Below are 15,000 nucleotides of genomic sequence, written 5' to 3'. Positions count from 1 at the left end.
GTTACTCACTATTAAGGAGGTGTGGCCTTTGTGTCTGTTACTCACTATTAAGGAGGTGTGGCCTTTGTTACTGTTACTCACTATTAAGAAGGTGTGGCCTCTGTGCCTGTTACTCACTATTAAGGAGGTGTGGCCTCTGTGCCTGTTACTCACTATTAAGGAGGTGTGGCCTTTGTGCCTGTTACTCACTATTAAGGAGGTGTGGCCTTTGTTACTGTTACTCACTATTAAGGAGGTGTGGCCTTTGTTACTGTTACTCACTATTAAGGAGGTGTGGCCTTTGTGCCTGTTACTCACTATTAAGGAGGTGTGGCCTTTGTTACTGTTACTCACTATTAAGGAGGTGTGGCCTTTGTGCCTGTTACTCACTATTAAGGAGGTGTGGCCTTTGTTACTGTTACTTGCAGTAAAGGAGGTGTGGCCTTTGTTACTGTTAATCACTATAAAGGAGGTGTGGCCTCTGTACCTGTTACTCACTATAAAGGAGGTGTGGCCTCTGTGCCTGTTACTCACTATAAAGGAGGTGTGGCCTTTGTGCCTGTTACTTGCAGTAAAGGAGGTGTGGCCTTTGTTACTGTTACTTGCAGTAAAGGAGGTGTGGCCTCTGTGCCTGTTACTTGCAGTAAAGGAGGTGTGGCCTCTGTGCCTGTTACTCACTATTAAGGAGGTGTGGCCTTTGTTACTGTTACTCACTATTAAGGAGGTGTGGCCTTTGTTACTGTTACTCACTATTAAGGAGGTGTGGCCTTTGTTACTGTTACTTGCAGTAAAGGAGGTGTGGCCTTTGTTACTGTTACTCACTATTAAGGAGGTGTGGCCTTTGTTACTGTTACTTGCAGTAAAGGAGGTGTGGCCTTTGTTACTGTTACTCACTATTAAGGAGGTGTGGCCTTTGTTACTGTTACTTGCAGTAAAGGAGGTGTGGCCTTTGTTACTGTTACTTGCAGTAAAGGAGGTGTGGCCTTTGTTACTGTTACTTGCAGTAAAGGAGGTGTGGCCTTTGTTACTGTTACTTGCAGTAAAGGAGGTGTGGCCTTTGTTACTGTTACTTGCAGTAAAGGAGGTGTGGCCTTTGTTACTGTTACTTGCAGTAAAGGAGGTGTGGCCTTTGTTACTTGCAGTAAAGGAGGTGTGGCTTATCATTTCTACTTGTTTTAAGGTCTAATTGGTAAAGAAAGGAGAGTGTGCTAGCAGGTGAGAGTATGAAATGACACATTTCTAGCTCACGGACGATTTGATTTTCTTCTTTCAGCAGATGTGCTACAAAAAACATTATTTATTTATCATTTTCATGCTTAGTGTCCAACATTAAGACGTAAGAAGACTGACTACCCCGATCTGTAATTTCCTTAGCAGCTCAGCCCCACACTCGGAGGAACAGCGACTTCCTGTTTCTCGTGGCACAAAGAGGCTGCTGAAGAAAGAGGCAGTGTTTCAGCGCTCTGTGCGTCTCTCTGCGTTAATTAAATGGCTGAGTGTCATGACGTCGCACAATGCCCTCATTCACCACCATAAAAGCTCCCACTGCGAGTCCGTTGCTCCTGGCTCGGCCTCGGCTGTTTTAAATGCCTGCGAGGTCTCAGCCTGGCGCTGATGCACACTTAAGGTTGGCAATTTCTCCCAAGGTGCAGGAACGCCCAGCTAGACCAGATAAGAGGCTCTCGTTAGATCTTTCCGGGCTAATTAAGGATATCAAATGTAGACGCTAATCAAAGTGAAGTAATTAGTGATCGGTTTATACATCGCAGCAAATCTATGGCGTAAAAACCTGGTCACTTTTCCACTGACTTTTCTAATAGTGACTTAGATATATGTAATACGACCCGTAACCTTTAACCCCTTTAACCTTTTATTGTTCTCCTGTGGCTCCTATTTGACTTCTCTCGAGTCTGCACGTACAAACGTTCACCATCTCGACTTGCTTTTACGTATCTCTGTCCCCTGAATATTTTATAAGTGCTCTCACGGGGGCAAAATAATGCAGGGAAATATTGAGCAGTGCAACTTGAACACAATGAAATGCCCAGATTATGATCATGCACAAAGCTGCTTGATAATTTATACATTTAAATGCTACATTTAGTGCTCACTTCTGAAAAATATTCCATTGCAGATCGAACACTGCTGCATGCTCATCAACAGGTTACTGAAGATACCTGGTCATGTGCAGAAGTCCATACTCCCTAAACCCTAAACCCTAAACCCCTACACTAACCTTAATCTTCCCTTAGTCTACCCTTATACCCTTTCATTCATCTTCTACCGCTTATCCGAACCTCTCGGGTCACGGGGAGCCTGTGCCTATCTCAGGCGTCATCGGGCATCGAGGCAGGATACACCCTGGACGAAGTGCCAACCCATCACAGGGCACACACACACACTCTCAGTCACTCACACACACTCACACACTACGGACAATTTTCCAGAGATGCCAATCAACCTACCATGCATGTCTTTGGACCGGGGGAGGAAACCGGAGTACCCGGAGGAAACCCCCGAGGCACGAGGAGAACATGCAAACTCCACACACACAAGGCGGAGGTGGGAATCGAACCCCAACCCTGGAGGTGTGAGGCGAACGTGCTAACCACTAAGCCACTGTTCCCCTCCCTACCCTATCATGAATCTTAAAATATTGTAATTCTCATTACTTACACCTAAACCCTAACTTCAACCACCCTACACATAGCTCCTAACCCCTATAACCTACCCCTAAGCCTAACCTACCTTTACACCCTACTCATTTACAGCAGCCGTCATCCAGAGCGACTTACATTATCTCATTTTTTTTTTTATACAAATGAGCATTCAGGAGTTAAGGGCCTTGCTCAGATGCCCAACAGTGGCAGCTTGGTGGACCTGGGATCGAACTCACAACCTTCCGATCGGTAGCCCAACACCTTAACCACTAGGCTACCACATGCTCCTAAGTTTAAGTTCCCTAGCCACTATCTCCTGTCCATATCTTTAGTACCCTACATCATAACAACATGAAACCCCTCGGATCTCATCAGCCTCCTGCTCCCAGTGTACTCTGTCTAACAGGGGTGACCTGAGGGGTAATTAATAAATCGATGTATTTTTCACAGCTGTATACACACAGGGCTTTTCTTGAATATTCTCACCTGATTTTTGCTTCGATTTCTGCGTAAAACATCTCTAAAGATCACATCCCGTAGTCTAAAGGGCCGACGTGTGGTATGGAAGCGGCACTCAGAGCGACGATACGTAATAAAAAGATACCGGTGTAATACCTACGCTGTCGTATCTGAGCTCCATCACACTCTGTGCTGTAAAAAAGAAGCTTTGTACAAGTGGGATTTGCTGAAATGAGATATTTATGTGAGTGTAAAATCATACAGGTATTTTTGGAAACCAGACACTTTTAGATTTAAGAAGAGAATCACAGGAAGTATTTTTATCCACCGAGTGTTTGTTCTGTCTGATCCGCTGAGTTGTGCTCTTTAACAGCGCTGCTTTCAGGGCCGTCGTGGCTCTGAAGTACGCTTAGATATTTACACACATATTCTTTAACATAGGACTTTTGTTTAAATGAAATCAGGCTCATTTTTAGATTTTAATGTTAAAATGTTATTAATTCTTATAGATATTAATAGAACAGTTTAAAGGTTAATTATTACTGATTTTTTTTTATCTACTGGTTTTAATGTAATAAAAGTTTAAAAGTATTTTTTGTATTATAAATATTTATATAGAAGTCCTAATGTTAATTGCTCTAAATAAATGTATATTGGGGCTTTTGTGGTATTTATAATCTCGAAGGAGGCGTAGTTTGTGTCCCTGGCTTCTCGAAGGAGGCGTGGCCTGTGTGCCTCTCCTCTGGTAGGAGGCGTGGTCTGCGTGTCTCTCTTCTGGAAGGGGGCGTGTTCTGTGTGCCTCTCCTCTGGTAGGAGGCATGGCCTGTGTTCCTGTTTTCTGGTAGGAGGTGTGGTCTGTGTGTCTTTCTTCTGGTAGGAGGTGTGGTCTGTGTGTCTTTCTTCTGGTAGGAGGTGTGGTCTGTGTGTCTTTCTTCTGGTAGGAGGTGTGGTCTGTGTGCCTTTTCTCTTGGAAGGAGGCGTGTACTGTGTGTTTCTTTTCTGGAAGGAGGCGTGGTCTGTGTGCCTCTCTTCTGGAAGGAGGCATGGTATGTGTGCCTGTCCTCTTGTAGGAGGCGTGGTCTGTGTGCCTGTCCTCTGGTAGGAGGTGTGGTCTGTGTGCCTGTCCTCTTGTAGGAGGCGTGGTCTGTGTGCCTGTCCTCTGGTAGGAGGTGTGGTCTGTGTGCCTGTCCTTTGGTAGGAGGCGTGGTCTATGTGCCTGTCCTCTGGTAAGAGGTGTGGTCTGTGTGCATGTCCTCTGGTAGGAGGCGTGGTCTGTGTGTCTTTTCTCCTGGAAGGAGGCGTGGTCTGTGTGCCTTTTCTCTTGGAAGGAGGCGTGGTCTGTGTGCCTGTCCTCTGGTAGGAGGCGTGGTCTGTGTGCCTGTCCTCTGGTAGGAGGCGTGGTCTGTGTGCCTTTTCTCTTGGAAGGAGGCGTGTGTCTGAATACACCTGATCTATCAGGGACAGACAGCTCAAACCACATGGTTTCCATGACAGATCTACTGTATGCTGAAGTTTTCTCCTTCAGCAGGTTTGCTTTTTTATGTCCTTAATGCTGATCAAGCATTCTTCTTTTAGTGGCTTTGCCTTTAGGGCATTTTAGTTTAAAGACTTCTTGTAGAGTGACATAAATAAAGGCTGAACACTGAGATGAAGCAAAAATAAAAAGGCCCTTTTCATCCGAGGCTGTCTGCTAGTCGCTGTGCGTTTAGTTCATGTGACGAGGATTCAGAGCTTTGTGCTTTACAGCCATTTTACTAGCCGTGTTTAGCATCATGTGTCACGAAACAAATGTTTTCTCAGATCGTAGAATGAAATGTGAAGGATTCGTACATGAATAGTGTGTGTGGGTGAGTGTTTGTGTGTCGAGCTCTAGTCCGGCCCTTGTGGTCATGACGCATCACACAGCCTACTTTCTGAGACGTCTGAAATGTGTGTGTGTGTGTGTGTGTGTGTGTGTGTGTGTGTGTGTGTGTGTGTGTGTTAATGAGAGGAAGATGGAGAAGGAGAGGGGGATGGAAGAATGGGATGGATACAGCTGGAGTGAGAGAGAAAGGGAGAGTTTGGTGAAAAGGTAACCATGGTAACTCTCATTGCTTAGGTCTGAATTGACAGAGAGGAGAGCAGGAAAGAGAGAGAGAGAGAGAGAGAGAGAGAGAGAGAGAGAGAGAGAGAGAGAGAAGCAGGGCAGAGGGAGGGCGAGGTGATGGAGAGAGAGAGAGAGAGAGAGAGAGAGAGAGATGATGCAGAGGCCAGGCTAAAGGGTTAATGTGTGTCAGAGCAGCAGGTTAATCCTTTATCACACGCAGAGGGCAATGCAGTATTTACACACTAACCAGACCCTGAGGAATACACACGGAGAGAGAGAGAGAGAGAGAGAGAGAGGGGGAGAGAGAGAGAGAGAGAGAGAGAGAGAGAGAGAGAGAGAGAGAGAGAGAGAGAGAGAGAGAGAGAGAGAGAGAGCAAACAAGAGAAGGAAGGAGGTTAAGGATTAGATGAGTGTAAGGACCCAGCCATGGAGGGACAGAATACGACGAGTAAACACATTATGTTAAAATTTGTAGCCCCGCCCATTTATAATATATGCATTTAAATTCCCTGACACCATGTATGGCAATGTTTTTGTGTCGTTATGTGTCCCCAGGTCTGTTTCTGTGTCCTTATGTGTCTCCAAGTCTGTTTTTGTGTCCTAAATGTGTCTCCAGGTCTGTTTTTGTGTTCTTATGTGTCCACGGGTCCATTTATTTTGTCCTTGTTGTGTCCCCAGGTCTGTTTTTGTGTTCTAAAGGTGTCCCCAGGTCTGTCTTCATGTCCTTATGTGTACGCAGGTCCATTTTGTGTCCTTTTGGTGTCCCCAGGTCTGTTTTTGTGTCTTAAAGCTGCTCGGTCTGTTTTTGTGTCTTAAAGCTGTCCCCAGGTCTGTTCATGTGTCCTTGGGGTGTCCCCAGGTATGTTCATGTGTCTTTATGAGCTCCGAGGTCTGTTTTTGTGTCCTAAAGCTGCCCAGTCTGTTTTTGTGTCCTAAAGCTGTCCCCAGGTCTGTTTTTGTGTAGTTGTGGTATAACCAGGTCTGTTGTGTGTCCTTGTGGTTTCCCCAGGTCTGTTTTTGTGTCAATGTGGTGTCCCCAGGTCTGTTTTGTGTCCTAAAGGTGTCTCAATGTCTGTTTTCTGGCCTAAAGCTGTCTCCAGGTCTGTTTTTGTGTCAATGTGGTGTCCCCAGGTCTGTTTTGTGTCCTAAAGGTGTCTCAATGTCTGTTTTTTGGCCTAAAGCTGTCTCCAGGTCTGTTTTTGTGTCAATGTGGTGTCCCCAGGTCTGTAACCGATTCCATGTAAACAGCAGAGGGTGCTGTAGTATGACGTGACCCAACTGGGGGTGGAGCCATTTGGCATTGTGTGGAACACTTGTTGTGTAAAAAACAACAAATGGCCCCTTTAATCTTTGTAAGGACACTAACTGGACTTGAGACCCAGACAGCTTACACTTACGAGGCATTTCTATATAAGGTGTAAATGTCACAGTAACACAACAGGTATCTGTATAAAGCTTTGGTCTCCATCTGATTCAGATTCTGTTTGGTGATCTGATTCTGATTCAGATTCGTCTGACTCAGCGGCAACGGCAGCAGATGTCATCTCCCATCAAACTCACTTAACGTGGCGCTTCACACTCACAGCTAATTGTGTCTCGTGTCAGTCATGCATGAAGATGACACGGCGCGGGTAAATAAAATGAAGGTGTCGCTAATTCAGAGCATGATGTTTTAATAAACGGTTTTATGGCCATTATCTGCTCTTTTTTTGTGAGCCGAAGCCGACATGCTGCCGCGTGGGGTTCAGAACTACTGGGCTACTGCATTATTACTGAAAACTGGGCTAACATACAGTAGCATGGAAAGTCTGGAGTGTGTGTGTGTGTGTGTGTGTGTGTGTGTGTGTGTGTGTGTGTGTGTGTGTGTGTGTGTGTGTGTGTGTGTGTGTGTGTGCACCGTAAAGCCATTACACACCATGTGCGCCTTATTGATCAATGTAACCAGGGTTATTTGTCTCTAATGCAGCCTTCAAACCCTCTACTACTTCTCTTCTCTCCTCTCCTCTTCTCATCTCATCTCTTCTCTTCTCTCTTCTTCTCTCCTCTTCTCTTCTCTTCTCTCCTCTCCTCCTCTCCTCTCCTCTCCTCTTCTCATCTCTTCTCTTCTCTCCTCTTCTCTTCTCTCCTCTTCTCTTCTCCTCTCTCCTCTTCTCTTCTCTTCTCTTCTCTTCTCTTCTCTTCTCTTCTCTTCTCTCCTCTTCTCTTCTCTTCTCTTCTCTTCTCTTCTCTCCTCTCCTCTCCTCTTCTCTTCTCTTCTCTTCTCTTCTCTTCTCTTCTCTTCTCTTCTCTTCTCTTCTCTTCTCTTTTCTCCTCTCCTCTCCTCTCCTCTCCTCTTCTCATCTCTCCTCTCTTCTCCTCTCCTCTTCTCATCTCTTCTCTTCTCTTCTCTTCTCTTCTCTTCTTTTCTCCATCCATCTCTCGCCTGCTTTATATTCATCCCCCCTGTATTGTCTTTCTTCCGCATCGTTCCCTTTCTCCCTCTCTCCCTCTGCTTTATATGCGCCTCTGTGTTGTGCTTGCCCTCCCTCCATCTCCCCGTTTCATATTCATCTCCTTCTCTCGAGCTCTTCTCCTCTCTTTCACTGGGAGAGATTATTAATATTAATGCCTCTGTCTCTCCTTCTATCTCTCATGTCCTTTCACTTTCCATATGTCTTTTTTCTTCTTCTCTTCTTCTCTCTCTCTCTCTCTCTCTCTCTCTCTCTCTCTCTCTCACACACACACACACACACACACACACACACACACACACACACCTTCTGTCCTCTCTCTTTTTCAGCGCTCATCCATTAACGTTGATCATTTCTTCCTCTCCCTGCAGCTGTGCAGTCATCTATCAGTTTCGTAATCCCTCGCTCCCTATCCCTCATTTTTCCGCCGGGCTCTGACGCCTCCCCATGTCAAATGGGTTTGTGTGTCATGTCCATTATGTGGACAGTCGCCATTAATAACGGCCTATGTTTCACCAGATGCTCTTATATAAGGTCATCAAGGTCAAAATAACCCCGCTGTGGGGGTCGCTTCTCTCCGGCTCTGGGGTCGCTGCTGAACGAGACATCAATCAAAGTAAACCGAATGTGCCATCTCGCAGCTTCGCAGCGCATTTAGCGTTGGGATTAGCAGCCGTATTGCTTTTATATATGAATTCTCCGATCTGAACGTCCAGGAGGTGTCGATTGGTTCGGCTGTAAGTCAAATCTTTTCTATAGTAACAGCTCGTTCAGACATGTACACCATCTACAGCAGACTCTCCACCTAAGTGGATTCAAAACATGTCGTTATTCCTCGGGTTCCTTCTGTAAGGAGATGTTTCTCAAACCTGTGTGGAACGAGTCTCTGGAGGTAAAGCTGTAACATTGACGACTGACACAGCTGCTATAATCAGACCCTCCACCGGGATTAAGCGATTTTGTGATACATATTACTGTGATTCCTTTTGACGTGGGGCGCCAACATTTTATTTCTAAGCGTTTCAGATTGCAGTAGTGATTTACACTAGGAGCTCGCCATTTTTCTCAACTGAGATGCATCATCACTACATGCCAAAGCTCTTTTCCTTTGATAAGAAGGATCCTGTGCTTGTGATTTCACCACATCGTGTAGTATTCCACAGAAAACCCAGAAAAGTTGCATTACAAATTAAAAAAATAAATAAATAAAAAAGTAGCTGATTAAAGAAACTAGAAACAGTAAGTAACTAAATAAAACATTTAATAATTGTAGGCATGTGTTAGGAGCTTCTGGGACAGTTCCCTGCCAGACCAACAGAGGGTGCTGGCAGGCATTTCTTCATAGCTAACTTCATTCATTCATTCATTCATTCATCTTCTACCGCTTATCCGGACTTCTCGGGTCACGGGGAGCCTGTGCCTATCTCAGGCGTCATTGGGCATCGAGGCAGGATACACCCTGGACGGAGTGCCAACCCATCACAGGGCACACACACTCTCATTCACTCACACACAAACACACACACACACTCACACACACACACTACGGACAATTTTCCAGAGATGCCAATCAACCTACCATGCATGTCTTTGGACCGGGGGAGGAAACCGGAGTACCCGGAGGAAACCCCCGAGGCACGGGGAGAACATGCAAACTCCACACACACGAGGCGGGAATCGAACCCCCGACCCTGGAGGTGTGAGGCGAACGTGCTAACCACTAACACACCGTGTCCCCAAATATAGCACATAATTAACATAAATAAAGTACAAATAGACTTACACTGAACATGGGACAAATAGAAACACATCCAACTGTACGGTGCAAACACAAAACAATGACTGACAAAGACAGACACTAAAGGGTTGATATATATATATATATATATATATATATATATATATATATATATATATATATATATATATATATAGGGCAAAACATTAGGGTATATGAGGAAAAGCTGACATGAATGGAAGGCAGAAAGTTAGCTATGAAGGGGGGGCACAGTGGCTTAGTGGTTAGCACATTCGCCTCACACCTCCAGGGTTGTGGGTTCGATTCCCGCCTCCGCCTCGTGTGTGTGGAATTTGCATGTTCTCCCCGTGTGTGTAACGTGCTATATTTGATCCTGCATTTGGGTCTGATTCTCTGTACGCGAGTGATCGTGATTACCACAGAGATCTGGGTTGGATCCTGGTATATGATAAATAAGACCCTTTTCTTCACTGGTGTGGTATCACATCACAGTAACAGTGATTCTTTCTTAGAAACTCTTTCTTAGGAAATTCACTTCCAGAACTAGCATGGAATTTAAATTAGCTGTAAAGACCTGTGACTGAAAAGCATTTTTTTTTATTTAAAGGCCACTCGTAAAGATAATAAGAGTGTGGAAATCATAACGGAGTATAAAACGATCCATCCTGAGGCATATTTTCTCCGGGGACTGCTTTTAAAAAAGAAAGACTGCAGTACCTCAACAAAGAGAGAGAGAGTGTGTGTTTTTTTTATTGCTCTGGAGATTCATGCACGGTTGCTGTGTAATTATTCTTAATACACTTTGCACACTCGATAGTCATTAGGAGAGCATTTAAAACAGGATTTATCGCTGTGTTTTGACTTTCTTACAAAGTCCTGACATCTCTTTTTTCCCCCTGTTTTACAGTAATTCCTCTCAGAGAGGCTTCTGGAATCCACCGAGGACCTTCGAAGACAGAGGAGATACAATATGTTTACACGAGTCATCTGTGTGTGAAACGAAAAGGAGACGGAAGGGAAATTAATTCATCCGAGGAGGCAAAAAAAGAAAGAAAAACAATGTTTAACTAAAGTGAAATCGACGCTCGGTGGAGGAATCCCAAAATCGGATACTTACCTTCTGGAATACCTTTAATACAGACACTTCACACTTGTAATACAGGAAGGTCATGACCCAGATGCCATGCGGATCACCACGGTGACTGGCCTTCCAAACCCCTCCCCCTTCTTTTTCCTATTGGCCCAGCTACAGTTTTGGCTCCTCCTCCTGGGCCAAGACATCGCAGGAGCCACATCGACCTGCCCGACACCTTGCAGCTGCTCCAATCAAGCGAGCCGAGTGATCTGTACGAGACGAAACCTGGACGAGGTTCCGGAAAATATATCCAACAACACGCGATACCTCAACTTACAGGAGAACTCGATACAGGTAAACATTCTGTTGATAAATATCGATCTGATCGCTTACTTACAGAGCTGCAGTGTTTGTGCGCTCGATCACCGTACGTGTTTGCTGCTTGTCTGTCAATGCTTTAGCAGTTTTAATTACTGCAGCACCCAGAGCCAGTAACCTGAGCGTTGCTTAAACTGCAAGAAGAAGGCCGTGTAAGCATCTTTCACTTGACTGCTGAGACAGAAAGCAAATAAAAATAATTACCATCGAACAGCTCAGACGCACCCTCGAAGCCTTTTGAGTTTCCATGCCGAATCAGATGTAGCAACACCGGGGTCTGAGATTTAGGAAAGAAACACTTGGAACCTTTCGAGAGGTTTCCCTTGAGATTTGGTCTGCAAGGGGAAACAAAAAACATTCACAATTGTGAAAAATACAATAATAACAATAATAAGACCATTCATCATTCGCCTACCTGTTAGCATAGGAACAAATTAGATTTGTTGTATCCCAGAGCTCCACTTGAAATGATTAAAAAATCTAAAAATGTTTCAGCACCTGAGGGCATCCTAGATATTTTTTCTCTTTTGGCTTCTTTTTCCTCCTGTCGTTGTGTTACCAAGAGATTAAAGATTTGACAGGTTTTCTCAGTTCTCTTGAACGCCCCCCCCCCAGCCCACAGGGTTTCACACTCTTGCTTTTGCTCCCCTCCTTTCTTGTTCTTCATATAGAGAGGGTGATGGCCATGAGCCAAGAGAAGCCTTTTCCTCTCTTCCAAAGGGGAAGTTGCTTAGGCTGTCGCTAATGTGCCGCTACTCTCTAAGTCCCGAATGTGTGAAATTGCACCGGTGCTTGAAATGCAGTCACCCTTCATCACGTGTCGAGAGGGATTTCAGCCACATCTAACGAGATATGCCTCGGTTCTGCCTGCCGTTTTAGTAAAGATATTTTTTTTCGACCGTGATAAATTTCTCTTGCGTGTGCCACCGGCAGGCTGCCGCGAGGTGTTTGTGAAGTCTTTATCAGGTGGTACTACCAAACAGATGAGCTAACTTCTAGCTGCTGTACCATAGAAATGTTTTATGAGCTCTTGCTTTTGAGATCACGGCACCCTGCGACTACAGAACAGACAAAATGAGGTTTGAAACTTTTTAAACAGTGTCTCTCTCTACTAAATAATTAGTCATAGAATGTATTTTATGGTTGTATCTTTGAGTGCAGCCTTTGCACTCCAAAAAAAGATCAACAGCGAGGCTGGTTTTTAAAATGCATGCTTTAAATTGTAAGATCAAATTTCTAAAAGTTAATATGCTGATGATGTCAATTTACGATGTACGCTCACACTATAGAGTAAATACTGACTCATACTGACCAGTCCATGAAAGCAAAGGACTAAACTCGACCTTCTCTTACCCAGGTGATAAGATCAGATACCTTCAAGCACTTACGGCACTTGGAGATCCTCCAGCTTTCCAAGAACCAGATTCGTCAGATTGAAGTCGGTGCATTCAATGGCCTCCCGAACCTCAACACTTTGGAACTGTTTGACAACCGTCTCACACTGGTGCCATCACAGGCGTTCGAGTATCTCAGCAAGCTTCGGGAGCTCTGGCTTCGAAACAACCCGATTGAGACACTGCCAGGCTATGCCTTCCACCGCGTGCCCTCCCTTCGCCGTCTTGATCTGGGCGAGCTCAAAAAGCTGGACTACATTTCAGACGCTGCCTTTGTTGGTCTTGTTAATCTGCGCTACCTGAACCTGGGCATGTGTGGCCTGAAGGACATCCCCAACCTGACACCACTGATCCGGCTGGAGGAACTGGAGCTTTCTGGAAACAGGCTGGAAATCATTCGGCCTGGATCATTCCAAGGTCTGGAGTCTTTGCGCAAACTGTGGCTTATGCACTCCCAGATGTCTGTCATAGAACGCAATGCCTTTGATGACCTCAAGAGTCTGGAAGAATTGAATCTATCCCACAATTCTTTGCATTCACTGCCTCATGACCTCTTCACGCCATTGCAGAAGCTGGAGAGAGTGCACCTCAACCACAATCCCTGGGTGTGCAATTGTGACGTGTTATGGCTTAGCTGGTGGCTGAAAGAAACCGTACCAAGCAACACAACTTGCTGTGCCCGGTGCCATGCACCACCATACCTGAAGGGCAAATACATTGGAGAGCTGGACCAAAGCCACTTCACATGCTATGCCCCAGTTATTGTCGATCCCCCGACTGACCTCAACGTGACCGAAGGCATGGCTGCTGAACTCAAGTGCCGCACAGGAACCTCCATGACGTCTGTAAACTGGATTACTCCCAATGGAACCCTGATGACGCATGGATCATATCGGGTCCGGATCTCTGTGCTGCATGACGGAACTCTGAATTTTACAAATGTTACCTTGCGTGACACTGGTCAGTACACCTGCATGGTGACCAACTCGGCAGGCAACACCACAGCGACTGCCATCCTGAATGTCACTGCAGCAGACACCAGTGTCAATTACACTTACTTTACTACCGTGACTGTTGAAACTGTGGAATCTACTGGAGAAGAGGATTCGGCCTTACGTTCGATCAATGAGACTATTATCCACATCCCTGGACCTACACCTTCTGGACGTCTCTGGCATGATGGCATCTCTACAACAGCTTCTTCTCTATCAGTTTTTGGATCCTCGTCTTCTCCCCGAGCAACCAAACCGACATTTACTGTTTCAGTCTCTGAGCCGAGCTACCCCACCGGGCTGGATGACGTAATGAAGACTACCAAGATCATCATCGGCTGCTTTGTGGCTATTACCTTCATGGCAGCTGTCATGCTGGTGGTCTTCTACAAGCTGAGGAAGCAGCACCAGTTGCACAAGCACCACGGACCTACGAGAGCCATTGAAATCCTCAATGTAGAGGATGAACTCGGAGCCAGCGCCAGTGTTCTTGGAAGCGGGATTTCTGGTGGATCCACCATGCCCCAGGCCGGGTCTAGTGGAGGAAGCCAGAGCCTGAGGCTGCATCATCCAGAGATCGTCAATCTACCCAACCTGGCACGGACGGACCACCTTAACCACTACTACAAGCCCCACCACTTCAACAACAACATGATGAGTTTCTCTGGAAGCTCTGGAATGGGCCTCAACAACAACAACAACCCTTGTTCCCAGACCCAGCCCATGCCAATCTCCTGCTCCCAGGTGCCTGTCTCTGTGAGCTCCATTCCCTCCTCAATGCCTCTGCCTACCCTTAGCATCCATGGATCACTCAAAGGCTTAATGGGTAAAGGGCAGAACCCTCAAATCGAGCCTTTACTCTTTAAGAGTGGCTCCAAGGAGAATGTCCAAGAGACACAGATCTAAGACAGAGAGAGAGTGAGAGCGAGTGTGTGTGAGAGAAAGGGGATAGAGAAATAAAACAAGGGAGGGAAAAATAGAAAGATGGCATGAGGGAGACAGAAACAGATGAAGTGTACTGGCTGTTCAGCCCCCGTGGGTTTGTTGTTCTCAGGAGTAACGAGCGAGGTAGACCCAGCATTGTATGACATATTACCTACACAAGAAAAAGACATTGCTGTGAAACACTACACTGCAATGGCAGAGACAGGAGAGAGTATGAGAGAGAGGAAGAAGAAAGAAAGACAGATGCTGCAGCATTTCGATTAACACTTACCGAACCAACACTCACTCCATTCAACGTGTAGATGAAACCATCAGCAGAGCAAATGCACTCACACATCATTCTATACCGTATCAGTTTAATACATGGTCAGTAATTATGTGCCAAACTTGCAAGGAATTGTGCCAAAGCTAAATCTTTGTGCATCAGCATTACAAAGCATAATAACCACAGAGGCTAATCTTACTGAAAAGTCAGATAAAAGAAGAAGAGCTTGTCCGACACGTCAGCGAGCGTCGTCCCGGCTACGACGCTGGACAAAAAAAGTCCACACACAGTATGCAGTAAATGAGAACTCCATAAATTTGAAAGCAAAATTTTTATAAATGTATATCGAACATACAGAAGTGTTCTAAATATGTATAAACCTGCACAAGGTATTATAGCGTCGCCGTACAGTAGGAGCGCAGAGGAACGACAAGAAAAGGTTTACGGTTTAGACCTGGAGGTTTTCTGTAGTATTCAGGGTCGACGGATTAGACAGACCAGCACTGTGTCGAGGGCTGGGGATTTGTTCCGATGGACTCCGCCATATTCTCGCTTTCT

The 15,000-nt window shown here is 45.5% G+C and overlaps 1 protein-coding gene across 1 annotated transcript in view; it reads left to right on the top strand.

The window, feature by feature from the left end:
- The window catches only part of lrrc4ba (leucine rich repeat containing 4Ba), a 41,492-nt gene extending 26,498 nt beyond the window's left edge, over positions 1-14,994 (top strand). The window contains exons 3-4 of the mRNA XM_027132560.2: positions 10,301-10,822; positions 12,204-14,994. Of these exons, the coding sequence (XP_026988361.1) occupies positions 10,577-10,822; positions 12,204-14,138 (2,181 nt within the window). The 5' untranslated portion in view covers positions 10,301-10,576 and the 3' untranslated portion in view covers positions 14,139-14,994. The remainder of the gene's footprint in view (positions 1-10,300; positions 10,823-12,203) is intronic.
- The last annotated feature ends 6 nt before the right edge of the window (positions 14,995-15,000 follow it).

Source organism: Tachysurus fulvidraco, chromosome 15, assembly GCF_022655615.1.
Source record: "Tachysurus fulvidraco isolate hzauxx_2018 chromosome 15, HZAU_PFXX_2.0, whole genome shotgun sequence".
In the NCBI taxonomy this organism is placed as follows: Eukaryota; Metazoa; Chordata; class Actinopteri; order Siluriformes; family Bagridae; genus Tachysurus; species Tachysurus fulvidraco.
The sequence above is the reverse complement of the archived record's forward strand: the minus strand, read 5'-3'. Positions and strand labels throughout refer to the sequence as shown.